Source organism: Pongo abelii, chromosome 16 (genome assembly GCF_028885655.2).
Source record: "Pongo abelii isolate AG06213 chromosome 16, NHGRI_mPonAbe1-v2.0_pri, whole genome shotgun sequence".
NCBI classification, from domain to species: Eukaryota; Metazoa; Chordata; class Mammalia; order Primates; family Hominidae; genus Pongo; species Pongo abelii.
Window position 1 is genome coordinate 74,940,230 of NC_072001.2, and position 21,075 is coordinate 74,961,304.

The 21,075-nt window shown below is 44.8% G+C and overlaps 1 protein-coding gene across 3 annotated transcripts in view; it reads left to right on the forward strand.

Moving 5' to 3' along the window:
* Positions 1-21,075, forward strand: part of THSD4 (thrombospondin type 1 domain containing 4) — a 680,304-nt gene that overhangs the window by 615,597 nt on the left and 43,632 nt on the right. For all 3 annotated transcript variants that reach the window (XM_024232473.3, XM_063716704.1, XM_024232474.3), the window contains 3 exons: positions 11,436-11,611; positions 14,008-14,104; positions 20,290-20,565. In XM_024232473.3, the coding sequence (XP_024088241.3) occupies positions 11,436-11,611; positions 14,008-14,104; positions 20,290-20,565 (549 nt within the window). The remainder of the gene's footprint in view (positions 1-11,435; positions 11,612-14,007; positions 14,105-20,289; positions 20,566-21,075) is intronic.

Consider the following 21,075-nt stretch of genomic DNA (forward strand, 5'->3'; position numbering starts at 1 on the left):
GGGACTGATGGTGGTGGAATCTGGCATAAAGGGAAAAATAAGACAGGAGGACCTTATACAACAAAATTGCCACAGGCTAAAGAGTCTGATTAATTCACCTTTCTGCTCCTGAGGTTAAAAAAAAAAAAATCTTGAGAAACTTAAATACAGCATTTAGGATAGCAAAAAAAAAAAAAAAAAAAAATCACAAAAGCAATTGATTAAACATCAAAGAACAGGGCATAGACACTAAGATTAGGGATGAGAGTTAGAAGCAGGAGCTAGTAGCACAGGAGACAAAGGAGCAGTGATGGGGCCATTAAGTGACTAGCCCTTGAACAAGACCCCCCACCACCATGAGAGGGGGCTGCCAGCATTACTTGGCAATATCTATTGAGTGTCTGTTGGTCAGGTACTAAATGAGACAGGGCTCCTGCCCTGTGAAAAACTTACAGCAGGCTGGGTGCAGTGGCTTATGCTTGTAATCCCAGCATTTTGAGAGGCCAAGGTGGGAGGATCACTTGAGCCCAGGAGTTTGAGACCAGCCTGGGCAACAAAGCAAGTCCCTGTCTCTACAAAAAAAAATAAAAACTTAACTGGGCATGGTGGTGCACACCTGTAGTCTCAGCTACTCAGGAGGCTAAGGTAGGAGAATTGCTTGAGCCTGCGAAGTTGAGGCTACAGTGAGCCATGATCATGCCATTGCATGCCAGCCTGGGCGACAGAGCGAGACCCTGTCTCAAAAAAAAAAAAAGATTGCAAAAACTGGAATCTGAGTAATGGGAGAACAATTTATTTTTTTAGAGGAGGGAATTAGGAAGCAGCTACTTTGGGATGAGAAAGATATCAGGTTTCTCTTCTAGATAAATTGGGCTATAATGAGACCCATTGACAAAATTAGCCTCCTGGAATTCCTTCTAAAGGGCAGACATAGTCGTTCCCTGCTCGTGGCAAGTGGACAGCTCAGCCTGAAGAGGGGAGTGTGGCCTGAGATGGTCACAGTTGCAGGGCTGGTTCTGTCCATGGGCTGGGAGAGGCATGGTAGGTACGTGAGAACTGTTTGTGGCGTGAATGAACTTTGGGTATCACACGCTACCCATCTTCCTATTCAGCTGCCAGTGTAGGCTCCTAAAACCAGATCTCAGTTGTCGTATCCTGATCAAAAATCTTTTAGGCATCCCAGTGCCCACAATCAGCCCTCACAGTCTGCCTGATGTCTTCCATCCAAATTCATCTCCAGGGGCTCCCATCTATGCACACTCCCAGCGCCCCACAACTTCCTTTCTCCATCCTTCTAAGGTCATGCCCCCTCCTGCCTCTGTCTTTGTCCATGCCATTCTTCAAGACCCCCAGTGCCCTTCCTTCATCCTCTGTCTGGTGACCCACTCCTCCCTGCAAATCTCTGCTCAAATGCCACCCCCTCTCTGAGAGCCTCTGCATCTCGTGGAAATTTTACCAGCCTCTCTGGTCACGTTGTATTGGCATGTGTCTGACTGCTCCATGGACTTAGCTCCCAAAGTCATGAGCTGTACCTTTACAGCCCCCAGTACTTTTTTGACCAGTTTATTTTCTTATTATACCATAGGTGGGATCAATTTCATACAACATTATTTGAGGCTTAAACATACATAAACTTTCTTTAAAGTTAAACCACACAAACGTTCTTTAAAGTTAGTATTCAAAGGAAATTTAGAGTCAGAATAAATCAAACCTTGTAACATTTTAAAGAATGAGAATTAGACATACTTTGCTATAATTTAGCAATGAAATAAGAACAAAGCCTTGGCATTTCCCTTCGTTCAAACCCCTTACAACCTGTGATTAGAGTGCCAAAGAGAAAGCTAGCCTTCTTTCTCTGATCCTCTCTGATTTTCAGTCCAAATGTGTTACATCATGTTTTAGAAACTCACACAGGTTTGAGTCCATCCAAACCCAAAATGCCAAAGTGAATCTGACTGAAAAAAAATTACTGTGTGATATCTGCGTATATTTGTTTAACAGAAACCATAATTTGGACATTACATCAAACTAGACTTGGTCTACCTAAGAAGAAATGTTTGCTTTTCTTTTAACAGAATTTTAATGCATTACCGCATGTGTTTGACATTTTGGTCAGAAGGAAAGAAGGACATTTTGAAGATTAGAATTCTTAAACAGGAATATCCAGATGGAAGCAGAACTCCTTGGTAGTCTATGGGTACCTTCTCAGAACAGTGTTTTAAACTCATAAATAAAATACAGAAGAGTACAAAGGAAACCAATTCTCTTGAAATACAATTATCAAAAGATATATTTTTTGAGACTTGAAATACAATTATCAAAAGATATATTTTTTGAGACAAGGTCTCACTCCTTCTCCCAGGCTGGAGTACGGTGGCACGATCTCAGCTCACTGCAGCCTCAACCCCCTGGGTTCAAGCAATCCTCCCACCTCAACCTCCCGAGTAGCTGGGACTACAGGTGTGTACCACCACACTTGGCTATTTTGTTAATTCTTTGTAGAGATGGGGTTTCTCCATGTTGCCCAGGCTGGTCTCAAACTCCTGCTCTCAAACGATCTGCCTGCCTCAGCCTCACAAAGTGCTGGGATTACAGGCATGAGCCACTGCATTCGGCCATCAAGATACTCTTTAACAAACAAACTTGCTGTATAATAACGTACTTTTTTTTCTTTTTCTTTTTTTTTTTTTTTTTTTTTTTTTTTTTGAGACAGGGTCCCACTCTCAGGCTGGAGTACAGTGGTACAATTACGGCTCACTGCAGCTTCAACCTCCTGGACTCAAGGGATCCTCTCGCCTCAGCCTCTTAAGTAGCTGGGACCACAGGTGTATACCACCACTCCTGGCTAATTTTTCTACTTTAGATAGAGACAAGGTCTCCCTATGTTGCCCAGGCTGGTCTTGAACTCCTGGGCTTAAAGGATCCGCCCACCTAGGCCTCCCAAAGTGCTGGGATTACAGGCATGAGCCACTGTGCCCAGCTATATGCTTCTTTAACATTAAAATAGGAGACCTCCTAGAGGATATAATAATTATCATAATTTTAAAAGAGTTATGAGTTCTTAAATAATATTTCAAAATATCAGTAACTTCTGTAATGTCCCATGAATATCTATATGATTTCTGTCGGTGATAGAGTCACAGTCCTGCATACTATTATGGGTGTTACCACATTCATAATAAAACTAAATGCTAAATTTCAGTTGGAGGTTAGTGAGAAGAAAGATGGAATTCACAGAACCCGCCAAGGCAGTACAGGAAGAGTTGTATTTCATTTTCAGGGTATCCACATTAGCTAACACATTCTGAGACCCATTTGGGTTCATGCGCATGTGTGGGATTCCGTGGAAGCTCATATTTTAGACCAGAAATGGCAAAGAAGCCAGGCTTCCGACCTCCATCTGGCATTGTACTGGTGGCCAGTGATGTCTGACACTTCAGTATTGAGTTTGTTCGGCTACTTACTGTAGCTTCCAAGAACTGCTGAAACATTACAAAGCTTGCGATTTGTTGCTAGGAGAAACTTTTTTTTTTTTTAGCTAACCTATCTCCCAGCCAGAAACTAGAAAGAACTTCACCTTCATTTCTCAAAGAAGGAAACAAACATCTAGATCATAGTCATGTGTCTGCTGTAGGGAAACCAGCTTCTTTATTTTGGTTGTAGGAACAAGTGGTTGGGTCATCATCACAATGGGCATTAAGATTATGGGATTATGGCCAGGCATGGTGGCTCACACCTGTAATCCCAGCACTTTGGGAGGCCGAGGCAGGCGGATCACTTGAGGTCAGGAGTTTGAGAGTAGCCTGGCCAACATGGTAAAACCCTGTCTCTATTTAAAAATATAAAAAAAGACCGGGCGCATGGCTCACCCCTGTGCCTGTAATCCCAGCACTTTGGGAGGCCGAGGCAGGCAGATCACAAGGTCAAGAGATTGAGACCATCCTGGCCAACATGGTGAAACCCTGTCTCTATTAAAAAATACAAAAAAAGACCGGGCGCATGGCTCACCCCTGTGCCTGTAATCCCAGCACTTTGGGAGGCCAAGGCAGGCAGATCACAAGGTCAAGAGATCGAGACCATCCTGGCCAACATGATGAAACCCCGTCTCTATTAAAAAATACAAAAAAAGACTGGGCGCATGGCTCACCCCTGTGCCTGTAATCCCAGCACTTTGGGAGGCCGAGGCAGGCAGATCACAAGGTCAAGAGATTGAGACCATCCTGGCCAACATGGTGAAACCCTGTTTCTACTAAAAATACAAAAATTAGCTGGGCATGGTGGCACCTATAGTCCAGCTACTGGGGAGGCTGAGACAGGAGAATCACTTGAACCCGGGAGGCAGAGGTTGCAGTGAGCTGAGATTGTGCCACTGCACTCCAGCCTAGTGACAGAGCGAGATTCTGTCTTAAAAAAAAAAAAAAAAAATTAGCTGGGTATGGTGGCACATGCCTGTAATCCCAGCTACTTAAGGGGCTGAGGCAAGAGAATCGTTTAAATCCAGGAGACAGAGGTTGCAGTGAGCTGAGATCGTGCCACTGCACTCCAACCTGAGTAACAGAGTGAGACCCTGTCTCAAAAAAACAAAACCTAAATAAATAAAAGATTATGGGGTTAAAGTATATGATAATCAGGGCTTGCATATATAAGCTCTTGTTATATGAATCTTGGAGAATGGCGTTGTTGGTACCCACAGTTTAGGCCAAAAATATTTGCCCAGCACTACAACTGGAATAAGGGGCCAGGCATGATGGCTCATACCTGTCATCCCAGCACTTGAGGAGGCCAAGGCAGGAGGATTCCTTGAGCCCAGGAGTTCGAGGTTACAGTGAGCTATAATGGTGCCACTGCACTCCAGCCTGGGTGACAGAGTGAGACCCTGTCTCAAAAAAAAAAAAAAAAAGAATAAAACCCAAATGTCAAATGAGAGTGAAGGTATCTTTATATTGACATAGCCATGAGGTTGCCCTTCAAACAGGCTTTGTTAAAGCTTGACCTTCAGTGAACACAGCCTCTAGCAAAAGCCAGGAGCCACCTGCACCTTTTTGTGAGGTGGTTCTGGATGCCATTCCTAGCCCTGGAACTGCTTGCAGGCATATAAATTGTAGCCGCAGCTGTTTTTGATATGCAAGGCCAGATGGGGGCTAGTTTTTGAGCTGTTTCAGAAGCCAATTCATGGACCTATGGAATCAGGACCACATTTGCTAATAATCTGTTGTGGCATTTTAAAAATTATTTGCTATTGTATGATTCAAGATTAACCCAAACCTTTAGAGAGAATGAGTGAGTAATAGTAATAGATGGTAAAAAGATTCAAGGTACCAATTTTTAATCTCATAGGGAGGTCCTTGCAGATTCCTCCTGTGCTGTCCTTCAAATGGTTCTTTAATGGATTTTTAGTTACCAGATGATAACCTCTTCTACGATATTCCCATTAAAAGCAATAAAATCGTAGCCAGAACCTACCTCAATTCTGCGTTTTTGATGCTGTGAATGGGATTGTAAGAAGAAGCTATAAAAAAGAGAAAATACCTTTGACAAGTATTTCTGCTTGTACCATGTCCATTATATTGATTCAAAATGTTTAAACTTTAAAGAAGGTAATACATGCATATGGTAAAACAAATTGTAAATGGCAGTGAAGAGATAGCAAATGAGAAATAAATGTCTCCCTTCTCATCTCCCATCCCAACATAAACCCCAGTTCCTGTCCCAAATGTTAATAGTTTTGTGACTATCCTTCTTTAAACATTTTATGTATATATTTTATGTCTATACTTTTATTTAAAAGTATGCACAAACAGGATTATACCAAACACACTGTTCTGAATTTTTCTTTCATTCACAAATGTATAATGGAATTCTTTCCATACCCACACACACAGACCTAGCTCATTCTTTTTCAAGTCACTTGGTATTCCATTGTGTGGATAGCCAGTGTTACAATTGTCTTAAGCAATGTTCTATGGATGGATGTTTAGGTGAGTTTTTTTTCTCTAATTAAAAAAAATTGGCAGATAATATCCTTGTTAGAAACATTTTTGTATACTTATAGAAGTATATCTCTCAAGTAGTTTCCTAGAAGTAGAGTTCTTGGGTCAGGTTGTATGGGCGTTTAAAGTTTTAGCTGTGTAATCAAATTGCCCTCCAATATGGCTGAGTCTGTTTACATTCCCACCAGCAATGCCATCGATAGTTGCTTGCTTACCCACCTGGCAATACTTGCAATATTAAATTTTTTTTTTTTTTTGGATAATCATGTATTCTTTTTTTTTTTAATTATACTTTAAGTTTTAGGGTACATGTGCACAATGTGCAGGTTAGTTACATATGAATACATGTGCCATGCTGGTGTGCTGCACCCATTAACTCGTCATTTAGCATTAGGTATCTGGATGGTCAGGATGATCCCATTGTGGCTTTGATTTTCATTTCTTGAATTATAAGTAAGGCGGAGCATCTTTTCATTTGCTTATGGAGTACTGGTACTTGGTTTTCTGTGAATTGCCTATTTATTATTCTTTGCTTTTCTTTTGAGCTCTTTGCCCTTGTCTACTGTGTAAACATTCAGTTCCTACTATGTGGCGAACACTATGCTAGACTCTCAGACTGTAATGGTGATGAAGTCTTTTGGAGCTGGCAGTGTACTGCATCTTTTCATTTGCTTACGGAGTACTTGTACTTGGTTTTCTGTGAATTGCCTATTTATTATTCTTTGCTTTTCTTTTGAGCTGTTTGCCCTTGTCTACTGTGTAAACATTCAGTTCCTACTACGTGGCGAGCACTATGCTAGACTCTCAGACTGTAATGGTGATGAAATCTTTTGGAGCTGGCAGTGTACTAGGAGACAAACATTGATCAAATAATTATCTCAGTAAGTGTATGGACAAACTGAATTAAACTGAATTAAATGCCTTGAAGGAAAGGTTCTTGCATCTCTTAGAGCATGGCAGGGAAGAGAGGGGCCTGGACTGGGGGTGGGAGAAGACTGCCCTGGAGAAATTGACATCTAAAGAATGAATAGGGCCAGGCATGGTGGCTCACACCTGTAATCCCAGCACTTTGGGAGGCCAAGGCAGGAGGATCACTTGAGCTTAGGAATTCAAGACCCAGCCTGGGCAACATGGTGAAACCCCCATCTCTACAAAACATACAAAAATTAACCGATTGTGGTGGTGCACACCTGTGGGAAGCTGAGGTGGGAACATTGCTTGAGCCTGGGAGGAGGAGGTTGCAGTGAGCAGTAAGCCATGATTGTGCCACTGCACTCCAGCCTGGGAAACAGGAGTAAAACCTTGTCTTTATTTAAAAAAGAAAAAAAAGAATAAGTAGAACTTGGAGTTGAGGGAGGAGCATTTCTGGAAGAAGGGACAGCACTGTGGAGGCAAGATGATGTTGTAGATGGGCTAAAAGAAGGCCCAGGAGCAGAGCACAGAGAGAACAGTGATGCAAGGTAAGACTGGGCTGCATGCAACATCTGGGGGAGGAGGCCTTTATGGTGGGATGGATGGATAGATAGATAGATTAGATAGATGGATGGATGGATGGATAGATAGATAGATAGATAGGTAGATAGATAGATAGATTAGATAGATAGATAGATTTTTTTTTTCCCCCCCCGAGATGGAATTTTGCTCTGTCACCCAGGCTGGAGTGCAGTGGCGTGGTCTCGGCTCACTGCAAGCTCCGCCTCCTGGGTTCACGCCATTCTCCTGCCTCAGCCTCCCAAGTACCTGGGACTACAGGTGCCCACCACCAGGCCCAGCTAAAGTTTTGTATTTTTACTAGAGATGGGGTTTCACGGTGTTGGCCAAGATGATCTTGATCTCCTGACCTCATGATCCGCCATCCTCAGCCTCCCAAAGTGCTGGGATTACAGGCGTGAGGCACTACGCCCAGCCTTTTTTGCCTAGAGCAATAGAAAGCCATTGAAGGATTTTGAGCCATCGTTGGTGATCTAATCTACGTTCTGAAAACATTGTTCTAGCTGAACAGAAGAGAAACAGGAAGATCAATTAGAAGATATTTTATTAGTCCAGATGAGATCTCATGGTAGCCTGGCCCTGGGTTATGGCAGTGGACATGAAGAGAGGCGGAAGAGGTTAAATAAGATTTGATGACGGGTTAGATTTGGGGAGATAGGAAGAGAGGAGGTATCCAGGATGATTCCTGGGTTTCTGATTACGTGGATGGTGGTACTATTTACTGAGATAAGAAACACTGAGGCTGGGGTTGGGTTCAGCTTTAGACAAGACATCTGACTGAAGCTGGCAAGGAAATTCTAAGGCCAGAGGCAAAGTTTGGCCTGTCAACGTAAATTTGTGAGTCATTCACATATGGTAGTTGAAATCGTGGTCCTAGGAAATTGCTCATGAAAGGAATATAGTGCCCAAAGCAGGTCTACTCTTATTCCTTAAGAAATTCTGATATTTAATAGCCAGGTAGAGAAAGATGAGACAGAAAAGAAAACAGAAATGAGCAGCCTGAGAGCAGGAGGAAAGCAAGGGGAGTGTGGTTCCCAGAAGCCAGGGGGAGAGTGTTTCAAATAGGATGGAATAGTGCCAAGTGCTGCCAAGACATCTGAAAAAGAGGAGGCCTGGGAAACACCCATTGGATTTAGCAACATGGGGTTCTTGGTGACGCTAATTTTAAATTTCATCAATGGAATGATGGGGGCAGGAGCCAGATTGGAGATGGTTGAGGAATTAGTGGGAAGTGAGAAAATGGTAGAAATTATATGGACCACTTTTTTTTTTTTTTTTTTTTTTTGAGACTGGAGTGCAATGGTGCGATCTTGGCTCACCACAACCTCCGTCTCCCAGGTTCAAGCAGTTCTCCTGCCTCAACCTCCTGAGTAGCTGGGATTACAGGCATGCGCCACCACGCCTGGCTGATTTTGTACTTTTAGCAGAGACGGGGTTTCTCCATTTTGTTCAGGCTGGTCTGAAACCCCCAACCTCAGGTGATCTGCCCGCCTCAGCCTCCCAAAGTGCTGGGACTGCAAGCATGAGCCACCGTGCCCGGCCACACCACTTTTGAAGAAGTGTGATTCTTCATAAAGAATAGCCCCAAATCTATTCTTCCTCAGTTTCCACCCTTGACCCTTTTTTGCTACTCAGCAAGCTGAATTGATCTTGTAACTCAGTAGTGAAAGGTCTGCAGCTTTGCCCTCCCTGCAGCCATGGCACCAGCCAGCCCAGCGTGGAGTCTGCAGGGGGAGCCCAGCTGGAGTTTAGGCCGCTCCAGCCCTTCTGTGCAGTTTCTGATTCTACAGGCCAGAGCTCTGGGAAGGCCCATTGTAGGAACGCTGCTGAAAAAATGAGTTTAAGAAAAAGTTCTTATATTTTAGTGGTACCTACTGAAAAGTTGAAGGATACATATTTGCAATGTGACACAAGAGAAGCTATGAGCTGATCCTTGTTGAAGCTGAGCAGTGGGTACATGGGGGTTTATTATATTGTTCACACCACTTTTGCATATGTATACATTTTTCCATAACAAATTATAAAAAGTTAAATTTAGGAATTCTATAAACCGAAGGTGCAAACAGCCAGTGGCCATCACAGGTCTACTATGTACATAGCACTTAAAACAGGACCTTCGGCTGGGTGCAGTGGCTCATGCCTGTAATCCCAGCACTTTGGGAGGCTGAGGCGGGCGGATCATCTGAGGTCAAGAGTTCAAGACCAGCCTGACCAACATGGTGAAACCCCGTCTCTACTAAAACACAAAAATTAGCAGAGCGTGGTGGTGAGCGCCTGTAATCTTAGCTACGCAGGAGGCTGAGGCAGGAGAATTGCTTGAACCTAGGAGGCGGAGGTTGCAGTGAGATGAGATCACACCATTGCACTCCAGCCTAGGCAACAAGAGCGAAACTCTATCTCAAAAAAAAAAAAAAAAGTACCTTCTCTAAACCAGTCCTCCTTTGGCTTGTGGATTTCCAGATGCCAAGGGTAGCTGAAGAAATTCTATTTCCAGATGCCACCCTTTCTTCTCCTGTTAACTCCAACACCTTGTTCCTTGCCCCCTTCTCCTTTTGTACCTGCCTCCTGAGTACAGACTCAGAATCACAGGTCTGACCCCTATGGGTCTCATGAACTTGAACAAGTTCCCTCCCATCTCTGAGCCACTCTGAAAAATGGGGATTATAACATCTGCTGTGCAATGTTGTGACGATTAAATTTGACGGTGCACGTGGGGTATCTAACACAGCCCACAGCCTCAGATGCCCAGGAACTCAGGAAGGTCATAGAAATGAATGAAGCTGACCAGGTACACGAGAAAATCATGTGACCCTCTTGGCTTTAGCTTTGCCACTTGTAGTAGACATGTAAGTAGAGAGAATTATAAGAAAAATTCTGGGCCAGGTGCGGTGACTAACACCTGTAATCCCAGCACTTTGGGAGGCTGAGACAGGCAGATCGCTTGAGCTCAGGAGTTTGAGACCAGCCTGGGCAACATGGCAAAACCTGATCTCTTAAAAAAAAAATATATATATATATATATACACACACACACACACACACACACAAGCCAGGCATGGTGGTACGTGCCTGTAGTCCCAGCTACTCAGGAGGCTGAAGCAGGAGGATTCCTTGAGCCCAGGAGGTTGAGGCTGCACTGAGCCAGGATCACACCACTGCACTCCAGCCTGGGCGATGGAGCAAGAGCCTGTCTCAAAAAAAAAAAAGGGGGAGGGCTGGGAGGGGAGAAAAAATTGGATAAGAAAAAGAACAATGCAAGTATGATAAATGATATAAATCACCCATATTCATAAATAAAGGGGTAATAAACTGAGACTTAGCCTCAGTGTTGGGGGTCAACAGGGAGGGGTGGGGACTGGGGCAAATCAGAGCATATAGGGCCCATCTGAGAGGGACAGCCGTCCTGGGCTCTGGCCGATTGCTGCCATGAGGGAGTGTGAAGCCAATGTTAACATGTCTTCCTGGTTTATAAGAGAAGCCAGAACTCTACATTTTTTATGTGAAATATTTCAATTCTTAAATTTGGGCTCAGTTATTTTTTTTAATAACACTACAGAAGCCAAACTAAACCCATCTATGGGCCAAAATCAGCTCGTGGGCTGCCAGTGTGCAACCTCTCACCTAGATAATGGTATATAATATAAATCCGTTTCCCTTCCCCCCTTTTTTCTCTTCCTCCTCTTTCTCCTTTCCCTCCCATTTTCCACATCTTTTTCACCTAACCAGCCCCCACCCTACATTTCTATACTAAGTCCAAGTGATAGAAGGGATTAGGGTGGCTTGAAGAAGTGATTAAGCCCAAGGGGATGTAATCTAGATGCCTAATGGTGCCCCAGGGCCTGGATCATTGCCTGGCACATAGTGGATCCTAACAAAAACCTTGATAAGTGAAGAAGCCAGAAACTGGGGGAGTCAGTTCTGTTTCTTGTGCACACCCTGGGCTTACCCGAAGAACTGTCTCATTTTTCTCAACAGCCTTGCGAAGTCGTTCTGGACGCTCCATCATCAATGGGAACTGGGCAATTGATCGACCAGGAAAATACGAGGGCGGAGGGACCATGTTCACCTACAAGCGTCCAAATGAGATTTCGAGCACTGCCGGAGAGTCCTTTTTGGCGGAAGGTCCCACCAATGAGATCTTGGATGTCTACGTGAGTTTGGATGTTTCTGGACTGTTCTTTGGATTTTGAATCTTGTCACTTCTAAGGAACATACTCTGAACAAATAAGCAACAAATCATTGCCCATACTCAATAAAAACCCTTTGAGCAGAGCCTGTTGGAGGCACTCCTTGAATGCTTGGCGTTCACCTTTGCCTTTACTTCTGAATGGGCCCAGCTCACAGCAACCTCCAACTCCACCAGATGCTTATTACCTTCGGAGTTTATTGACGCAGTAAAACCAATTTTACTTGTTGAACCAAATCAGAGGCAAAACTTGCCCTTTATTTCATGAGCATTGGATCTCCTCCAGGCACTTTCCTTATAATGCTAATTTGGCATGTTTTCTTTTTACGGCAAAAGAAAGCAAGAGCCTAAAGGAAGGCAGGGCCACTCCCAGCTCCCAGCCCTGTTCAAACTCTGAGAGCAAATGAAGAAAGGAGAGCTCCAGAGCCCTCCAGATGAAACAATAAAGCTCAGAGTCACAGTAGAGAGATTTACTAGAAGCTCCCTACTTCATAGAAGACAAAACCTTAATTTATTTTACGTGAAACTAAAATATGAAATTGCTCAAGAGTTTTAAATGGTCCTTACATTCAAAGGAAACCACTAGAATTCAGTCTTCTTAAAAGACCAGGAAATAAAGGGTGATAAGAAATAAAAGCTTGAAATAACATTTTGATAAAAAGATTGAGATCACCCATGAATATACACATTATTTCTGTCCCCAAAGCTGAGCTGATTAACATATTTGCTGTGTCAGAGTTTTAGAAATATTATTAATTGCATTGTCATTATTTCTCCACCTACACACAGTTCTATGTCCTTTCCTCTTGGGCCTAGTGGACTCGAAATTACAAAGGAAGCCTTGTTGTAGTTAATTTTGGATTTTTTTTTTAGACTGTCCAGTTGGTTGGTTGACTCTGAATATATTTCAAATGGCATCAGAGGTAAAAACTCAGGTTGTTAAAGGCCTACTGTGGGTGGTCTAGGAATGGAAGCCAATAGCAATTTCATAAACGGGACAAGGTTTTGCACTGGCAGAATGCTCAGGCAGAAGAGGCACCAGAGAGGGAGGGAGGATTTCTAGCCGCAGACCGAGAGAAAGATTATGTGAAAAGGGAGTGAGGGGATGAGGGCCACACAGCAGGAACTTGAGGTCACACAACCGTGTCCCTCAGGGATTCAGTGCCCACCACGTTTCTGCAACACTGATGATTTGATATTGGTTCCTGGGTAGGAGAATCCCAGGGGTTCTCAGGTCTGCCTTCCTTTGGGTAATTTATAAAATGAAGACCCATTTCATCAGTAGGGAGTGATAAGAGATCATGGCATAAACAGGAAGAACAGACACAGGACCCACTATGCAGGAGTGACTCAGAGATGCTTCTAGCTGGAAAGGACCTTTGAAAGTGACATGATTCTAACCTCTTCCTTCCCCAAGGAAGAAATCAAAAACTGCAGGGTGAAGGGGCTTGCTCTAGGTTACACAGCTGGTCAACAGGAGAGCTGCTTTATAAAGCAGCAGAGACAGAAACATCAAACCCGACCGTGTCTCCTTGCACGGCTCATATTTACACTGTGGATTCTCATTCTGCTGCTCGGTTTAGCCCACCACACTGCTTCCCATCAGGAAAGCCATGGGCAGCAAAGACTGTGTGCTCCAAATCTGATAGAGAGGGACGTATTCTGTTGGGCCATGCTCATTTAATACGTTTTCAGCCCAGACAATGTTCAGCTGCTGACTTCCACAGCCCTACGTAGATTCCTGCTTGCTGTCCTATTTTTGTCATCATTCCTAAGAGAATATGACCCAGTAAGATTTGGGTCCCTTCTACCTGTTTTCCTGGCCCCATCTCTTTGTGTTTCTGGGGCTTTCCCTGAAAAAGAGGGAGAGAGACCTGGGGGCCAGCCTCACCAGCCAGGTCAAGAACTTTGAAGGAACCTGAAGCATCCCGGGATGGCTCTATCCAGGAAGTCTGCTGCTTGTTTGCATGAGTTTATCGCGCCACCTAGTGTTAAAACAGATCTCCTGCAGTGTACACGTATTTATCTGTGTTGGATGTTTCGAGAGCACTGAGCAAAATCTAAGGACAGAAAGGTTCTGCTACCGTTGCTCCATCTTGTCCTTTGGAGTTTAGAAAATCTTGACTCTTAGCTTAGTTTTTTTCTGATTTGCTCAGCCTAAGTTCTTCATTCTTCAAAAGTAAATGACAAAAAGCCATCCAGAAATAACTGTTTAATCTGCCACAGGTTCACAGATATTACTGGATGTGTACTAGAGTGAACCAATCCAGTTATTTCTCAGTAGTTCTGTAAATGCCATTGAAACCCAGAAGGGGTGTGCATACGTGCCAAGTGCAGTAACACTGATTTTTGTGTCAGCAGATGATACACCAGCAGCCAAACCCAGGCGTGCACTACGAGTACGTGATCATGGGGACCAACGCCATCAGCCCCCAGGTGCCACCCCACAGGAGACCAGGTAGAATCCCTTGTCTTGTGGCCGGGGACTCTGGTCATTTCCTTGTAAAGCCTTCTGTCTCTCAATTCTTGTGCATCCACCCTCTGTCTCTCGGTCAACACAGAGAAAATCGAAGGACGCATATTTCAAAGCCAAGGGGCCTTGACATTGGAGCAGGCTTCACCATTTGTCTGAGCCTTCACTGATGAGACTGTTTCATTCACTCGATTAAAAAATGGCATGAGCATCCTGGGTCTGCCCTGCCAGTTCAACATTTGAAATGCTTTATACTAGTTTCCAGGCCGAGCAAGGGGGCTCATGCCTGTAATCCTAGCACTTTGGGAGGCCGAGGCAGGTGGATCGCTTGGGCCCAGAGGTTCAAGACCGGCCTGTGCAACATGATGAAACCCCTGTCTCTACAAAAAAAATACAGAAAATAGCCAGGCATGGTGGTGTGTGCCTGCAATCCCAGCTACTCAGGAGGCTGAGGTGGGAGAATCATCTGAGCCCAAGGAGGTTGGGGCTGCAGTGAGCCGTGATCAGACCACTGAACTCCAGCCTGGACAACAGAGTGAGACCCTATCTCAAAATTAAGAAAAAACAACACAAATTTACTCTCTTAGAGTTCTGGAGGTTAGAAGTCTGAAGTGGGTTTCACTGGGACAAAATGAAGGTGTCATCAGGGCCACTCTCTCTCCAGAGGCTCTAGGAGAGAACCCACTTCCTTGCCTTTTCCAACTTCTAGGATCCACCTGCCTTCCTTGGTTCCTGGCCCCTTCTTCCACCTTCAAAGCCAGCAGGGTGGCACTTTCAAATCTCTCTCTGGCTCTGGCCTCATCACATCTCCTCTCTGACTCTCATCTTCCTCTTTCCTTTATAAGGACCCTTCAGATTACACTGGGCCCACCCAAGTAATCCAGGATAATCTCTCCTTCTCAAAATCTATAATTTAGTCTCACCTGCAAAGTCCATTTTTGCTATGTTAGTAGCATGTTCACAGATTCCAGGGATTAGTATGTGGACATCTTTAGGGGGCTATTATCTGTCTACTATATGCCTTTTCTCTTGGTTTCCCTTTTGTTTCTGTTAATAATACTTTGACCTATAAGACAAGAATAATGAGTTCACACCTAACAATCCATGTTGAGTCTTCCTGGTGGGCTCTGCTTATGGACAGAGCAGGCAGCTTTCTCTCAGCTGGCACTGGGCATGGGACTGCTCTCTGAGTCTGCAGACATTTCTCTACCAGAGGATGATGGAGCCCACCACCCAAATGCAGACAGTCTTTTCCTTCCTTAAAACAGGAAGGTCTGCAGAAGTATTCATGGTAATTATAGCTCACATACACTGAGTCCTTGCTGTGTGCAAGTGCTTAGAAACTGCTGTGTGCAAGTGCTTGGAAACTGCTGTGCTGAGCTCTTTGCATAGATTAGTTCTTTGAATTCTCATGACAGAGGGAGGTACTTGGAGGGAAGTACTATTATTAGCCTTATTTTAAGAGTAAGGAAATGGAAGCTTAGGAAGAATAAGTTAATAATTGTCCTGATCTCACACCTGGGCAGTGACCTGAGGAGGGCCTGTGTGACCATACTTTGTGCTTGTTATATGGCTGAGAGGTTACTTGGTCCAGTCCCTATCCTAGGAGGAAATAAAGGCACAGCTGCCAAATCTGCCCCATCCATTCTTCTCTGAACTTTGGACGGGATAACCAGGTTATCTGATTGCTACAGACTGGGGAGGACAACAGCCGGGTGCGTCCCCAGAACGTGGGGTGGGTGTGTTGTCCAAACTCCAAGTCAGCAAACTCAGCGCAACAGAGAATTTTTATGTCATGTCCAGAAGCAATCCACAGTTTGAGAAACAAAGTTTGGGTAAGATTTCTGGGGTCCGTTGCTGGTTTACAGGGATAATTGGACAGACTATTTGAAATCTATCAGGATGATGATGATTTCTGTCAGGCCTGATGGGTCTCAGCTCATGAATAGCATGGGGGTTCTGGGATCAGCTCCCTGGGACAGGGCAGGCCTGGAGGGGTCACCTGTAAAAAGTTGGTAAGCAGGGGCATTGTGACCAGGCTTCCTCTTCCATGTCAATGGAGTCTGGAGGCAGAGTTGGAATCCAGCTCTGCACCTTTTTGCTGTGCACCCTCAGGCAGGTCAGCAACCTCTCTGAACACACAGCCAGTCTACAAAATAGAAGAAAACCCCTATAAGGTGGTTTTTGGCAGGGGAGAGGACATGGGGAGAGATTGAATAAATTAGTTGTCCATCCTAGCATAGAGCCCAGAACAAGGCACTGAAAAGACTTTTTAAATTTTTTTGTCCAACAACATCTTGGAGAGTTCTCATTTATATCAACATGCCTGGTCCTGATTTTGTTGGTCATATTTGCATGTCATATTTTAAACCATGAAGCATAACAGCCAACTAAGTAAGAAAGCCCTGGCAAAAAAGCTGAGAGGCCTGGTGCAGTGGATCACGCCTGTGATCCCAGCACTTTGGGAAGCCGAGGTGGGCAGATTGCTTGAGCCCAGGAGTTCGAGACCAGCCTGGACAACATGGCGAAACCCCATCTCTGCTAAAAGTAAAAAAAGCAGCTGGATGTGGTGGCACTCACCTGTAATCCCAGGTACTCAAGAGACTAAGACACGAGAATCACTTGAACCCAGGAGACACAGGGTGCAGTGAGCCTCCTGCACTCCAGCCTGGGTGAAAGAGTGAGACTCTGTCTCCAAAAAAAAAAAAAAAATTGCTGAGAAAGCCCTAATTGTTGTTGTTGTTGTTATTATTATTGCTGAAATGCGGTCTCGCTATGTTGCCCAGGCTGGTCTTGAACTCCTGGGCTCAAGCAATCCTCCTGCCTCAGCCTCTTAAAATGTTGGGATTACAGGCATAAGCCACCTCACCCAGCCCCCTTGTAGTTTTAACTGTGTTCTACAGTAACCCTAGAATTTGCTTCCTTATTTTATATTAAAATGAGACATACTTGAACAATATTCAATCAAAATAGAAATGTATACAGTCAAAAGCAACTGCCACATAATTGCCAAAACTTAGAAGCAACCAAGAAGTCCTTCAATAGGTGGATAGACAAAAACTAATGGAATATTATTTAGAGCTAAAAATAAATGAGCCGTCACATCACAAAAAGACATGGAGAAACCTTCCATGCATATTACCAAGTGAAAGAGGCCAATCTGAAAAGACTACCTGTTGTTTGACTCCAATTATATGACATTCTAGAAAAGTTAAAACTACGGAGACAGTAAAAAGATCAGTGGTTGCCAGGGGCTGGGAGGACAGAGGGATGAACAGGTAGAACACGGAGGATTTCAGGGCAGCGAAATTACTCTGTGTGATGTTACACTGGCGGATACATGTCACTGTGCACTTGTCCAGACCCACAGAATGTGCACCCCCAAGTGTGAACCCTCTATGGACTATGAACTCTAAACGATAATGACCTGTCCGTGTAGGGTCATGAGTTACACATGTACCACTCTGATGTAGGATGATGGTAGTTAGGGACCCTGTGCCTGTGTGGTGGGAGGAGGTGTGTGGGAACTCTGTATTTTCTACTCACTTTTGCTGTGAACCTAAAACTGCTCTAAAAAAATAGTCCATTTAAAAAACAAAATCAACAGCTCCCAACCCCATGCCCTTCCCAGAGGGAGTCTAACCCTTTGGTGGGATTTTGCCTAGCCCTTTTCTATGCATATACAAACATGTTTCCAGCCATTTGAATCGTCATCTACAATCTCAGACGTGCAAGGAATATTGCGTATTATTATTTTCCATTAGTCAATTTAAATCTGACCTCAACTTCACCCTTCTTTGAAACCAGTAGATAATTCAATCGCAGTCTGCTTGGGGGTTACACACACACACACACACACACACACACACACAGACACACACACATATTCTCACTCCAGATATAAGGAAAGATCTAGAGTCTTAGACAAGCCAAAGCATTGGCTAGACCCCCCTGGTGGTCTGTCCACACTAATTCCGCTGAGGTACCACCAGGAGCAGCCTCATGGGGCCTTCAGGTTAGGGCTCTGCTCCTTCCAATCTGCATGGGGGCACAGGAAGCTAGTGAGGCTGGCAGCCAGGCCCCCTCTCCCACTGCAAGAGTGGCTTCCTCCTGGGACACTGGACATTGTCTGGTACACCTAAGGATCCATGGCACTCAGGAAACCCAAGACTCCAGACTCCTACCTCTCCTCCACCTTGAAAACCTCTCTCTCTCTCTCTCACTAGCTCTCTGTCTTGCTCTCTGTCTGTCCCTCTCTGTCTCTCTTACTGTCTCCCTCTCCTTTGCTCTCTCTTTCTTGCTCTCTGTCTCTCTCGCACTGTCTCTGTTTCTCTCTGTCTCTCTTGCTCTCTGTTTCTCTCTCTTGCTCTCTGTCTCTCCCACTTTCTGTCTCTGTCTCTGTCTCTCTTGCTCTCTGTCACTGTCCCTCTCTGTCTCTCTTGCTCTCTGTCTGTCTTCTTCTCTGTCTCTGTCTCTCCTGCTGTCTCGCTTTCTGTCTCTATCTCTCACTCTCTGTCTCTGTCTCTCCTGCTCTGTTGCTTTCTGTCTCTCTCTGTCTCTCTTGCTCTCTGTCTCTCTCTGTCTCTGTTGCTCTTTGTCTCTTTCTGTCTCTCTTGCTGTCTCTCTCTATCTCTCTGTCTCTCTTGCTGTCTGTCTCTCTCTCTTGCTCTCTGTCTCTGTCCCTCTCTGTCTCTCTTGCTCTCTGTCCCTCTTGCACTCTGTCTGTCTCTCTTCTTCTCTGTCTCTCCTGCTCTCTTGCTTTCTGTCTCTATCTCTCTGTCTCTCTCTTGCTCTCTGTCTCTCCTGCTCTCTGTCCGTGTCTCTCTCTTGCTCTCTCTCTCTGGCTCTCTGGCTCGCTCTCTTGCTCTCTCTCTGTCTCTCTCGCTCTCTGACTCTGTCTTCCTCTCTTGCTGTCTGTCTTTGTCTCTCTCTTGCTCTCTGTCTCTCTTGCCGTCTCTTTCTCTGTCTCTCCCGCTCTCTGTATCTGTGTCTCTCTCTCTTGCTGTCTCTCTTTCTTACTGTTTCTCTGTCTCTCTTGGTCTCTTGGTCTCTTGGTCTCTGTCTCTTGGTCTCTGTCTCTCTCTCTCCCTTGCTCTCTGCCACTGTCTCTCTCTCCTCTCTCTCTTTCTCTCTCTCTCAAAATGTGCCCTCCTCCTGTCCCTGGGCTGGCCCCTCAGGGACATCCACTTTACCCTTAATGAAAGCCTAGGCTTTGTACTCTTGGAAGGGAAAGCTGTTGACTTCTGGCAGCTTTTGTTTTCTGTCCTGCACAAAAGCAAAGCAATAACATCTAAGGACTTTGCTACTCTTTCAAACCGGAGGAGGAAGTGGAGGAATAAAGATAGAAAATCACACACAAATTAGTATCTCAAAAAGTGACCTGCCACACCTGTGTGTATGTGTGTGTGTTATGCTTTTTTCTTTCACCAAACAATATTGTCATTTCTTCATGTCAGAACGTATATTTGCTGCATTCTTTTCAAAACTCACATAGTATTCCATTTTGTACTTGTAGCATAACGTAGTTTAACCAGTACCACTGGTGAACATTTGTGTCTGTTTGCTATTTCAGATAATACCTCAGTAACCATACTTGTATATTCAGATTTATGTAAAAGAAAATATTTGCGGAACAGATGTGCTAGAAACTGAATTGCTAGGTCAAAGGGTATGTGCATTTCAAATTTGGATAGATAATGCCAGATTTCCCTCCAAAACCGTGAATCTATTTGCAGTCTCATCCATAGTGACTGGAAGTGTGTTTTCCTGCACCTTTAACAGGAGTTTAGGGATTTAAGGGTTTCCAGACTTTCCAATCTTTGGTGTTAGGTGGTGGTGTTCTTTTCATGTGTATTTATGGAATTATGAGTAAAGTTGAGGATTTTTGTATGGGTTTTGGCTCTTTGTGTTTCTTTTTATGTGAACTGTCTATGGCTCACAATTCCTATTCCTACTGCAGTGTTCGTCTTTGTCTTATTGATTTTCAAAAGTGCTTTGCATGTGAGGGAAAGCACTAGTAGGTGTCTGCTTATTTTAAACAGATGTGCTTATGTGCTGTGACTTCAAAATGATCTCATGCTACACAGTCTCTAATGTCGAAGCAATTTCCTCTTTACAACTCAGGGTCTAAACTGATCCTGATTCTGTGTGTGCACGCTCACCTCTCCTAGGAGAATCCTTCAATGGCCAGATGGTGACAGAAGGCAGGAGCCAGGAGGAGGGAGAAGAGAAAGGGAGGAACGAGGAGAAGGAAGACTTGCGTGGGGAGGCCCCTGAGATGTTCACCTCAGAATCGGCACAGACCTTCCCAGTCAGGCATCCAGACAGATTTTCTCCCCGTCGACCGGACAACTTGGTGCCACCAGCACCGCAGCCCCCGCGGCGCAGCCGGGATCACAACTGGAAGCAGCTTGGGATGACAGAATGCTCCACGACCTGCGGGAAAGGTGAGCCTGTGTGGGGGACGGGTGGATCCCTGCAGAACCCTAAGCAAGGAGTGTGTGGGTGGCCCAAGGCAGTGGTCCCCGGCTTTTTTGGCACCAGGGACTGGTTTCGTGGAAGATGATTCTTCCATGGATGGTGGTGGGGTTGGGGGATGGTTTCAGGATGAAACTGCCCTATCGCAGATCATCAGGCATTAGTTAGAGTCTCATAAGGAGCGTGCAACCTAGATCCCTCGCCTGCACAGTTCACAATAGGGTTCACACTCCTATGAGAATGTAACGCCACCGCTGATCTCGCCCACCCACCAGTCACCTCCTGCTGTGCAACCTGGTTCCTAACAGGCCATGGAATGGTGCCAATTGGGGGTCCCTGGCCCAAGGGACATGGCAAACCCTCACCTCTGTGAGCCTGTCTGTGAGATGGCTCATGGATGTGACAGATTGCACTGGGGCCCTCAACACCACCCTCAGGCTTAATGATTGGCTCAAAGGACTTACAAGACCCAGAAGAGC